This window comes from Ovis aries, chromosome 1 (genome assembly GCF_016772045.2).
Source record: "Ovis aries strain OAR_USU_Benz2616 breed Rambouillet chromosome 1, ARS-UI_Ramb_v3.0, whole genome shotgun sequence".
NCBI classification, from domain to species: Eukaryota; Metazoa; Chordata; class Mammalia; order Artiodactyla; family Bovidae; genus Ovis; species Ovis aries.
In genome coordinates, this window is record NC_056054.1 from 131,315,057 (window position 1) to 131,327,546 (window position 12,490).

The 12,490-nt window shown below is 40.9% G+C and overlaps 1 protein-coding gene across 7 annotated transcripts in view; it reads right to left on the minus strand.

The window, feature by feature from the left end:
- Window positions 1–1,021: 1,021 nt before the first annotated feature.
- The window catches only part of JAM2 (junctional adhesion molecule 2), an 80,539-nt gene continuing 69,070 nt past the window's right edge, over window positions 1,022–12,490 (minus strand). For 4 of the 7 annotated variants that reach the window (XM_060416204.1, XM_060416203.1, XM_060416191.1 and 1 more), the window contains 3 exons: window positions 12,097–12,299; window positions 5,747–5,789; window positions 1,022–4,091 (listed from right to left, as the gene is read on the minus strand). In XM_060416204.1, the coding sequence (XP_060272187.1) occupies window positions 5,781–5,789; window positions 12,097–12,299 (212 nt within the window). In that variant the 3' untranslated portion in view covers window positions 1,022–4,091; window positions 5,747–5,780. The remainder of the gene's footprint in view (window positions 4,092–5,746; window positions 5,790–12,096; window positions 12,300–12,490) is intronic. The other 3 variants (XM_027978742.2, XM_027978727.2, XM_027978736.2) reach the window with 2 other exon arrangements.

A 12,490-nucleotide genomic window follows, 5' to 3' on the forward strand; every position in this document is an offset into this window, starting at 1 on the left:
GTAACTGACCGATGGGGTGGGAGAGAGACCAGGGCAAAAAGGAACCTTCAGAATGGTGAGACTGAAATTGTTACTAGGAGAGGGGGTGATCGAGGGGGGAAGATACCAGAAGACAAAAGGTATGAGCTAATAGCAGGAGATAAAAGTAGTTAAAATAGATTAAAAACAATGATTAAAGATAGAGTGGTAGTAATATAAATATATTTATCATGGTCAGCTTAAATCTTGAAAAAAAGATGAAAGATTTCAGTATCTGTGGTGAGGAGATAAAATGATTCACCATGACTTTTTTTTTTAATGGATTGGTAGCATTTTTGAAAACCTTTTTGGCTGCACCATGTGGCTTGTAGGATCTTAGTTCCCCAACCAGGGATTGAACCCAGGGCCCTTGGCAGTGAAAGCTCCAAGTCCTAACCACTGGCCCACCAGGGAATTCCCCACCATGACTCTAACCTGGGCGGGAGGACAAAGCATCACAGGCTGTAAGACTAGACAGGAGTGCATGGGCCAGAGATTACTGAGGAGGAAAGGAAGGTGTCCTTGGGGAGAAGAATGTGAGAAGAAAGGAATGCTGGGGCAGAGAAAAAACATCTTGTGTAGAACATTCTGGATCAGATGGACCTGGGTCACACTGACTCTGCCTCTTCAGTTGGTTTTGTAAACTTGGCAGTCATTGACTCAGTTCATCTCGGTCTCCTCATCTGTAAAATGACATTGCCCTCTTTTTATACGTCGTTGAGGTGAATGAGGTTTTATATACCCTCACCTCTATCCACCCAACCCTCCATGACATATATAAAGTGTTCAATAAATAGTTTCGGCATTTTATTTTCAGAGCATTTTTTTTTTTTTTAGCACTGGAGAAGCTGGCAGGTACCCAGACTGAGACAAGATTCTCATCTTGAGCAGCTAAAGCTTTAGCCTTGTAGCTACAAACAGTAAGAGGGAGTAGTTTCCTCAGTTTCACTGAACAACAATAGGTGGATGACTCTTCCCCTGCACCATTAAATGGGCTAAAAAATTGAACACATTCTGCTACTTTTAATGTAGACTAATCAGACAAAACCAACTGTGAGATGAAGGAAGCTCTTTGCAAGGCTGTATTGAAAAACAATTGTTCCAGATTTAGTTAGGTTAGCTCCCCACCAAAAATAAATCTCGTTACAACAGTCAATGATACAATTAAAACAAAACAAAAGTTGCTATTAGATTCTAGAGCCCCAACCTTTATACAACACAATTTTACTTCATGGAAACAAAAAGTGCTCTAAGAATTATAATGATAAATGTTTTGTTTTTAATGCTTGTCCACTGGCAGCTGGGAAACTCTGCATGTGGGCCAGATCCTGACTGCTTGCTGTTTATCAGTTAGTCAGTTCAGTTGCTTGGTCATGTCCGACTCTTCGCAATCCCATGGACTGCAGCACACCAGGCTTCCCTGTCCATCACCAACTCCCGGAGCTTGTTCAAACTCCCGTCCATCAAGTCAGTGATGCCATGCAACCATCTCATCCTCTGTCGTCCCTTCTCCTGCCTTCAATCTTTCCCAGCATCAGAGTCTTTTCCAATGAGTCAGTTCGCATCATGTGACCAAAGTGTTGCAGCTTCAGCTTCAACATCAGTCCTTCCAATGAATATTCAGAACTGATTTCTTTTAGGATTGATTGGTTTGATTTCCTTGCAGTCCAAGGGACTCTCAAGAGTCTTCTCCAACACCACAGTTCAAAAGTATCAATTCTTTGGCACTCTGCCTTCTTTATGGTCCAACTCTCACATCCATACATATGATGTATGTATACATATGATGTATGATGTATGTATGGAAAAACCATAGCTTTCACTAGACAGACCTTTGTCAGCAAAGTAATATCTCTGCTTTTTAATATGCTGTTTAGGTTTGTCATAGCTTTTCTTCCAAGGAGCAAGTGTCTTTTAATTTCATGCCTGCAGTCACCATCTGCAGTGATTTTGGTGCCCAAGAAAGTCAAGTCTGTCACTGTTTCCATTGTTTCCCCATCTATTTGCCATGAAGTGATGGGACCGGATGACAAGATCTTTGTTTTTTGATTGTTAAGTTTTAAGCCAGCATTTTCACTTTCCCTTTCATCAAGAGGCTCTCTAGTTTCTCTTTGCTTTCTGCCTTAAGAGTGTTATCAGTCTTTTTCATTAGCATATCTGAGGTTATTGATATTGCTACCCTCAATAGCTTACTGTTGATGAAATAACACAAATGAGACCTTTAAAAAAATTATTGTTCATGCTCCAATGGCATGAAAAATGGCACAGCTGAGTACAGTCCAGGCAGTTGTAGCAGGGACCATATGGCCTTGTATGGTTTGAACTATCTACTTGGCCCTTTACAGAAAATGTTGGAAGGGTAAGAATTCTGGGGAGAATCACTGAATGTCACAGACTAGTGACGTGTCCAGGCATATATTCGGCTCTAGGTGAGTACTTAATCCAGTTGTCAGTCCAGTGAATCCTAGGGATTTGCTAGGATCACAAAGAGTCAGACTCAACTGAAGCAACTTAGCACACACTGGGCAAAAAGAGTGGACTCCTTTAAAAGCAGCTTGAAAAGTGAAAGTGTTAGTTGCTCAGTCATGTCCGACTCTTTGGGATTCCATTGGCTGTAGCTCCTCTGTCCATGGAACTCTCCAGACAAGAATACTGGAGTGGGTTGCCATTCCCTTCTCCAGGGGATCTTCCTGACCCAGGGACTGAACCGAGATCTCCAGCACTGCAGGCAGATTCTTTACCATCTGAGTCACCAGGGTCTGTTGTCCAAAAGCAGCTTAACCATGTTCAAAGTTGTCAAAGGTAGTGAGAGACCTTTTCATCTAGATTTGCCTAGAACTGGGAATGCCCTAGCCATATTGTTTTTTCAATATGATCTGAATAATCAAAATAAGTTCTAGATGATTATGTTATTAACACAATCTAACTGTTCACCTATTACACAGATCATTGGAATTTCACTTTGTAACACTAGCTGGAGGTCTTCATGATCTATCAGTTGAGAAACCAGATGATCAGACCCATTTTTTTCATTTCATTTCTCCTGTGTCTTCTATGTATCAAGCATGACACAGGGTGCCAGGAACCTGAGGATGCTCAAGCTGTTTCATCTCATTTTATTAGACAATTGCTCCTCCCCTCCATATCCCTGACTTTGCCATAAGAAGGACTGGCAAGGGACTTGGCTGAATGTAAAATTTCACTGCTTGGTTTTTAGAGACAGATGTGAAGTCACAATCACGCAGTGACAGGTATCAACAGGGTTATGTGTATCGGCTCCAGTGGTGAGTTTGGATGTCAAGGTCACTGATCCCCTTCAAAGGAGTCTCAGGGGAAGGAAATGGCAACAACCAGCTGTGGGGGTGAAATGAGACACTTGGGTTTGTGTTTGACTCTCAAAATGATGTTTAATGAAGAAATCAAGGACACACACCAGGTATTAGGTATTTTTCTTCATGTTGCTTGTGGTTCTCAGAAATGAAAGTAAAATCCTTGGGTGAAGTGAAATCCTTGGGTATGAGACCCATTCTGCCACCGTTCTGTGACTAGATCAGTGATAAACGAGCAGCAGAATAAGGATTAGATAAGAGGAAAAGGAGGATTCTGGCAGGAATGAAACCAGAGGCTCCTTTTGTGTCTGTCAGAGTATTTTTCTGAACCCGCCAAATCATACTCTCACAGAGGGTACATGTGGCTGATATTTTCATACTCTGTGGATTCATTTCACAACCAGAATGATACATTTTAGTAACTTTTGCTAGAAGTTAGGATATTTAACATTTCACAAGCGCCAGAATATTACAAAGTATTTTGATTCCTTTACCTTGTCAAGACACAAGAAGCCAGATTTGTATTTTATGCGCTGACAGAACTATTTGTATAAAAATTTCAAGTGATTCAGCAGTCATACAGATTATAATGCAACACCAATTTCATATCCTCATGTACCTCTTTGCAAATGTAAGACAAAGCTGTTTTATAATCATTTAATAACTTGTGCAACAACTGTGATTTTGGTGTATCACCAAGGTAGGATTCTTTTAAATTATAAAGGATTTTGTGTGCTTGAAATCCTAGGAAAAGAAAGAAAAAATCAAGTTTAAATATGATGTATTAATTCATATATTAAGAAATATAGAAATATTTGGAGTATAAAGATATACCCATTATGAGAATCTTGCAAGTACAAACCAAATATATTTAATTCAATCTATTTTATGGGAAGTTAAATAAATATTAGGAGACAAATCTCTGGAACTCTGCCTAAAGAATAAAGAAGTAGGAATGGGAATCTGAGCAGGAGAAATCTTGTTTGCTAAGAGGATGCTACTGGCACAGAGCTGGTGGTGGTCGGTACTCCCACACGTTCTACAATGCACAGGACAGCCCCCCACATCAAAGAATTATGTGAAATTACAAAAATTAATTAGACAAGCCTTAGAAGAAACTGTTGTTTCTTATATAAATTCTTGTCTAAGAATTAGAAGAACATGTTGGTGGTGCCAAGTTGGAGAAACCCTGCTCTAGGGCAGAACTCGAACTGGAGACGCTAGTTCTCAGCTAATGAAGGCAACGGAGAGGAAGACCAAGAAAAAGAGTGAGGCTTTTGTTCTTTCAACTCAGCCACCAAGTATCTCTTCTTGTTTGGTGGGATGAGATTATTTTATTCCACACTTGAGGAGTTATTTTCCTACAAATTATAGGAGCAAACATGGAGTTAGTTCCATGTTGCTTGTCTTCTATGGAACAACAGGCTTCGGCATTGCAAACCACAAAATAAAGTGACTTCCACAATAGATTCTGGAGTAGACAATTTTTAAAATCTTTGGTAGAAAAAACTTTGTGGGTTACTATGTAGGTCTCAAAGGTTAGTGTCTATCAGAGTCACTGAAGTGTTTAAAAAACTGATGTCCATGCCTCACCCTAAGCTCTACTGAAAGGAAACCTAAGTGAATCCCTGCAGAATGTACTAAGGAATTTAGGGAAGCAGCGCTCCATTTATCAAGGAAGGAATTCGACTTCAAAAACATGGGAAACCTCCCTCCTCCCACTGTATTCCTGAAAGCTAGTCCAGAAGGCTGAATAGCCATCCAAAGAGCTATAAAATCTGAGCAATGATCATACTGACTGCTTCTCTGGAGTGCTTACTAATCAAAAGTACACGAGGGTCCAAACGTCCAAATTATGTTCCCTTAACCATCTGAGTTCGATAATTCTTGCATCTTTTCAAGGATTTCTGAAATGTTCCTTTCTGCAAAAGCAGAGGACATTCCATACCCCTTCAATTTCCAAGAGCTTTGAGTAACTACAGGAGAGTCCGGACCCACAGTTCTTCTGGCAAGCCATCTGCTCGGTCAAGCTGACAAGGACAAAGGTACGTGGGTCCCAGCTTGGCCACTGTCATCCTGTGAGAAGCGTGTCCTAATTTCCTCATCTTTAAAATGGAGCTGACAATGCCAGATCTAATGATGCTAAGGAGGCTGACTAACAATAGAAAACACCAGGACAGAAAATAATGGGATGGGAGAGCCCCACTGCTCTACAGACACAGCCATCCCGGGCAGGGGATGTGAGCTAAGGTTTATTTAGCTCCTTCTAAAGACCAATGGTAGACATGGATACAAGGTGTATTAAATGCAGAAATCCATCAATTCCATACAATTAACTCACTTCCCTGCCCGACTCCCTACACACATTTGTTCTGTAAATATGCTTTAAAAACACTCACATTTTCACTCATGGTAGTGGCTTTAGATGCAGAACTACTCTTCCTGTTTGTGGAATATAAAAAAAGAACATTTACTACATTATTGCTTCCAATTCTAAAATACATATCCTCTTTCAGTTAATGTTACCTCCATACATTTTTCTCAACAGGAAGAAGAACATGTATCTTAGCGAGGTATAGAAAGCCCAGCACTCCTAACTGAATTTCTTATATTTATAGATGATATTCACAGAGAAAAGCATGCAACAATATGTCAGTATGTGTGAAGCCCTGTGAATCTACTTGTAGCCTCAGGCTAGATACTAACAAAGTTTGCAGAATATGCAAACCAGAGACTTACTAACTTTTAACTCACCAACTCATCAAGATTTAACATTTTGAAAGCTTGATCTTTACAACCTCTAATTTCATTTTTTCCATGGGAAAAAAGTTTTACACAGTGACTATTATTTCACTGATCTGTTACGGGCTGCATTATATTCCCACCAAATACAGGTTCAAGTCCCAGTTCCCCCCAGTACCTCAGAATGTGACTGTACTTGGAGACAGGGTCTTTAAAAAGGTAATTAAATTAACTAAACTAGTTAGAGTGGGCCCTAATCCAATATGTCTGATACCCCTATAAGGAGAGGAAATTTAGACATAAACATGGATGGAGGGAAGACCATGCAAAGACAGGGAGAGCACCATCTTTGAGTCAAGGAAAGAGGTCTGGGCTTCCAGATCCCAGAACTATGAGAAAATAAATTTCTATTGTTTAAGCCACCAGTCAATGGCACTTTTAAGGCAGCTCTAGCAAGCTAATGAAACATCCAATTCATTATCCAATACATTTTGTGGGAGATGGATTTGACAAATAGGAGACATATCTAGGAATAAAGATATTTTCTCCCAGATTACTGTCTGGGTTAATAGACACACACTGTGATTGAATGAAAGATAAAACCTCCCTCACCATAGCATGGTCAGCCTTTCTCTCTCTCTATATATATATATAAGATGATGCCTCTCCTCTGTTCATAACCCTCCCTACACTTCCTTTCCATCTTAATAAAAGCAGGAATCTTCACAATTGCCTGCGGTTTGTGGCTATATCATCAGGCTACTCTGCTTTCCCAAGGTCACCCCTGAACTAACTACTGCTAACTCAGACCTCACCCTGGACTTGTCCTGGGGTGTTAAGGGGCTCAGAGACCAGCACTGAGGAGCAAGTCTAGGAACAGAAAATCAATGGCCTTTGAAGCCATGGTGCCTGAGGAGAGAAGAATGCCCATATACTCCAGGTTGGGTCTGCCATTTCCATACATACAAGGAGGACAGTGACAAACCAGCTGCACATAAACTGGAGACCATGGTGATCGCATACAGATCTCATGCACCAATGACTCCGAAGTTTCTAACTCTAGTTAAGAAGAGTGAAAGTGCTAATCGCTCAGTTGTGTCTGACTCTTTGCGATCCCATGGACTGTAGCTCACCAGGCTCCTCTGTCCATGGAATCTCCACACAAGAATACTAGAGTGGGTTGCTGTTCTCTTCTTGAGGGGATCTGACCCAGGGATCAAACCTGGGTCTTCTGTATTGCACGCAGATTCTTTACCATCTGAGCCACCAGGGAATCCCTGGTTAACTCCAGTTAAGATGCTTCCTTAACCCCAGATTCATGTGCTCAGTTACTCACTAATTATCTCTACTTGGAAGTATAATAGACATCTCAAAAATTAAAACTGCAAAACACTCCTGAGGTCTCCACCTACCCTCAACCCCACTCTCCAACATGCTCCTCCCAAAACCTTTCACACTTCAGTAAACCTTTCACACTTCATCCTTCTCAGAGGAGCCATTCTGATTTCTTTCTTCTCCTCAAAGCACACATCCAGTCAGCAAATTGTTCAAAACAGATTCAGAATACCATCACCAACTGACTACAGCCTTGTCTAACTCAATGAAACTATGAGCCATGCCATGTAGGGCCACCCAAGACGGACAGGTCATGGTGGAGAATTCTGACAAAACATGGTCTACTGGAGAAGGGAATGGCAAACCACTTCAGTATTCTTGCCTTAAAAGCCCCATGAACGGTATGAAAAGGCAAAAAGATAGGAAACTGAAAGATGAACTCCTTAGGTCAGTCAGTGCCCAAATGCTACTGGAGATCAGTGGAGAAATAACTCCAGAAAGAATGAAGAGATGAGGCCAAAACAAAAACAACACCCAGTTGTGGATGTGACTGGTGATAGAAGTGAAGTTTGATGCTATAACAAACAATATTGCATGGGAACCTGGAATGTTAGGTCCATGAATCAAGATTAATTGGAAGTGGTCAAACAGGAGATTGCAAGAGAACATCGACATTTTAGGAATCAGCAAACTAAAATGGACTGGAATGGGTGAATTTAACTCAGATGACCATTATATCTACTACTGTGGGCAAGAATCCCTTAGAAAAAAATGGAGTAGCCCTCATAGCCAACAAAAGAGTTGGAAATGCAGTAGTTGAATGCAATCTCAAAAATGACAGAATGATCACTGTTCGTTTCCAATGCAAACCATTCAATATCACAGTAATCCAAGTCTATGCCCCAACCAGTAATGCTGAAGAAGCTGAAGTTGAATGGTTCTATGAAGACCTATAAGACCTTCTAGAACTAACACCCAAAAAAGATGTCCTTTTCATTATAGGGGACTGGAATGCAAAAGTAGGAGGTCAAGAAACACCTGGAGTAACAGGCAAATTTGGCCTTGAAATGCAAAATGAAGCAGGGCAAAGGTTAACAGAGTTTTGCCAAGAGACACACTGGTCACAGCACTCTCTTCCAACAACACAAGAAAAGACTGACTCTACACATGGACATCACCAGATGATCAGTATTGAAATCAGACTGATTATATTCTTTGCAGTCAGAGATGGAGAAGCTCTATACAATCAGCAAAAACAAGACCAGGAGCTGACTGTGGCTCAGATCATGAACTCCTAATTGCTAAATTCAGACTTAAATTGAACGAAGTAGGGAAAACTAGTAGATCATTCAGGTACGACCTAAATCAAATCCCTTATGATTATACAGTGGAAGTGAGCAATAGATTTAAGGGACTAGAGCTGATAGACAGAGTGCCTGAAGAACTATGAACGGAGGTTCGTGACATTGTACAGGAGACAAGGATCAAGATCATCCCCAAGAAAAAGAAATGCAAAAAAGGCAAAATGATTGTCTGAGAAGGCCTTACAAATAGCTGAGAAAAGAAGAGAAACTAAAGGCAAAAGAGAAAAGGAAAGATATACTCATTTGAATGCAGAGTTCCAACGACTAGCAAGGAGAGATAAGAAAGCCTTCCTCAGCGATCAATGCAATGAAACAGAGGAAAACAACAGAATGCGAAAGACTAGAGATCTCTTTAAGAAAATTAGAGGGAACACTTCATGCAAAGGTGGGCACAATAAAGGACAGAAATGGTATGGACCTAACAGAAGCAGGAGATATTAAGAAGAGGTGGCAACAATATACAGAAGAACTATACAAAAATGGTTTTCAGGACCCAGATAACCACGATGGTGTGATCACTCATCTAGAGCCAGACATCCTGGAATGAGAAGTCAAGTGGGCCTTAGGAAGCTTCACTACGAACAAAGCCAGTGGAGGTGATGGAATTCCAGTTGAGCTATTTCAAATCCTTAAAGATGATGCTGTGAAAGTGCTGCACTCAATATGTCAGCAAATTGGGAAAACTGAGCAGTGGCCACAGGGCGGGAAAAGGTCAGTTTTCATTTTAATCCCAAAGAAAGGCAATGCCAAAGAATGTTCAAACTATCACACAATTGAACTCATCTCACATGCTAGCAAAGTAATGCTCAAAATTCTCCAAGCCAGGCTTCAACAGTACATGAACTGTGAACTTCCAGATGTTCAAGCTGGATTTAGAAAAGGCAGAGGAACTAGAGATCAAATTGCCAACATCAGCTGGATCATCGAAAAAGCAAGAGAGTTCCAGAAAAACATCTATTTCTGTTTTAATGACTATGCCAAAGCCTTTGACTGTGGATCACAACAAACTGGAAAATTCTTCAAGAGATGGGAATACCAGACCACCTTACCTGCCCCCGAGAAATCTGTATACATGACAAGAAACAACAGTTAGAACTGGACATGGAACAACAGCCTGGTTCCAAATCAAGAAAGGAGTATGTCAAGGCTGTATATTGTCACCCTGCTTATTTACCTTATATTCAGAGTACATCATGCGAAATGCTGGGCTGGATGAAGCACAAGCTGTAATCAAGATTGCTGGGAGAAATATCAGCAACCTCAGATATGCAGATGACACCACTCTTATGACAGAAAGTGAAGAACTAAAGAGCCTCTTGATGAAAGTGAAAGAGGAGAGTGAAAAAGCTGGCTTAAGACTCAACATTCAGAAAATTAAGACCACGGGATCTGGTCCCATCACTTCATGGCAAATAGATGGGGAAACAGTGGAAACAGTGAGAGAATTTATTTTTTTGGCCCCCCAAATCACTGCAGATAGTGACTACAGCCATGAAATTAAAAGATGCTTGCTGCTTGGAAGAAATGCTAGGACCAACCTCACGGCATATTAAAAAGCAGAGATATTACTTTGCCAACAAAGGTCTATACAGTCAAAGCTATGGTTTTTCCAGAAGTCATGTATGGATGTGAGAGCTGTACCATAAAGCTGAGCACCAAAGAATTGATGCTTTTGAACTATGATATTGGAGAAGACTCTTGAGAGTCCCTTGGACTGCAAGAAGATACAAACAGTCCATCCTAAAGGAAATCAGTCCTGAATATTCACTGGAAGAACTGATGCTGAAGCTGAAACTCCAATACTTTGGCCACCTGATGGGAAGAACTGACGCACTGGGAAAGACCCTGATGCTGGGAAAGATTGAAGGCAGGAGGAGAAGGGGATGACAGAGGATGAGATGGTTGGATGGCATCACTGACTTGATGCACATGAGTTTGAGTAAGCTCTTGGAGTTGGTGATGGACAGGGAAGCCTGGTGTGCTGCAGTCCATGGGGTCGCAAAGAGCCAGACATGACTGAGTTACTGAACTGACTGACCATCACTTCTTGACCTTGTCGAGACCATCATTTTGGGAGTATCCCCCATCTGCTCTTGTCTAGATTATTTAGTAATTAACTAACAGGCCTCTCTGTTTCCTCCACCTTTTATCACCTTTACAGTTTATTCTCAACAGAGCAGCCAGTGTGAGTTTCAAGAATTAAATACAAAGATGCTACCTCTCTGCTCAAGGTTTTCCAATGATGTCCCCTCTTACTCAGAGCCAAAGCCAAACTTCTGCCGGGAAGAGGTTGCGTGTACTCTGTACTCTGCCCCCACTACACTACTGTGCTCACTCATGTCTTCCTCGAGTTGTTCTCACTCTGTTCCAACCACACTGATCCCCTTATTGTTCCTCAGGTACGCCAGGCATGCCCAGCATTTCCCCTTGCTCTCTCCTTTCTGCTTGAACACGAGTCTGTCTCATGGTTATCTGCCTGACTCACTCCCTCCTTCAGACCTTTCTCAAATGTCCCCTCATCAGCGAGGCCCTCCCTAACCACCTATTTACAAGGACTATCTCCACTCCTCCCCTCTGCGTTCTCTGTGCTCTTGCCTGCTTTATTTTTCTCCCTTACACTTACCACAATCTGACATACTGCTGAGCTCATGTACTTGTTTACTTTCCGCCTTCCTCTACTAGAATGTGAGCTCCACGGGACAGAGGGGTATTTTGGTCTAGTTTTTTCACTGCTATGTTACCAGTCCCTAGGACAATACTGGACACGTAATTGGTATGTAATTAAATGCAAAATTGACTGCTAGAGAAATTTTTATTTGAACATTTTAAATTTAGAGAAACATAGAAAAAAAAAGCTTTTTCAAGTAGCACTGTGCAAATGCCTAAGAAGTCAAATTAGTGACTCTATTTCTTCTCTGGTGGCTCAGACAGTAAAGAATCTGCCTGCAGTGCGGGAGGCCTGGGTTTGATTCCTGGGTTGCGAAGATCCCCTGAAGAAGGGAATGGCAACCCACTCCAGTACTCTTGCCTGGAGACTCCCACGGACAGAGAAACCTGGAAGGCTACAGTCCATGGGGTCGCAAAGAGTCAGACACGACTTGAGTGACTAAGCACAGCACATTTCTCTTCTAGACAATTAAACATCATTGACAAGTAGGCATGAGGTGGGATGTGTTCCTTGATGAACCAAGTCACTGCCCAAAGAATTAAACCCTCACAAATAACCCAACTTCCCACTTTTGACTTTAAACAATTAACAAAAAAGCAGTTGATACAGGGGAAAGCATGCATTAAGAAAGTATACTTACTGGAAAGATGTTTCCTCTACAAAAGAATAAGTAAATATCATTAATATAAGAATTAATAGGGTATGATACACATTCATATAAAAATAAGTTTGGAATTAATTCCTTGCTTTCAATTTTGATTCTCACTTGCTGACATTTATACCTTCTAAATGGAGGGTTGGCACACTTTTTCTGAAAGGCCCACAAGGTAAATATTTTAGGCTCTGTGGGCAAAGAGGTAAAACCAAGGATATTAAGTAGGTACTAATATAATAAAAGAGAAACAAATTTCCAAAAATTTTTATCAATGAATTAAGAAATCATAAGATAACTGAATCACTTTGCTGCACACCTGAAACTAACATAATATTGTTAATCGACTGTACTCCAATATAAGATGAAAAGTAAAAAAAAA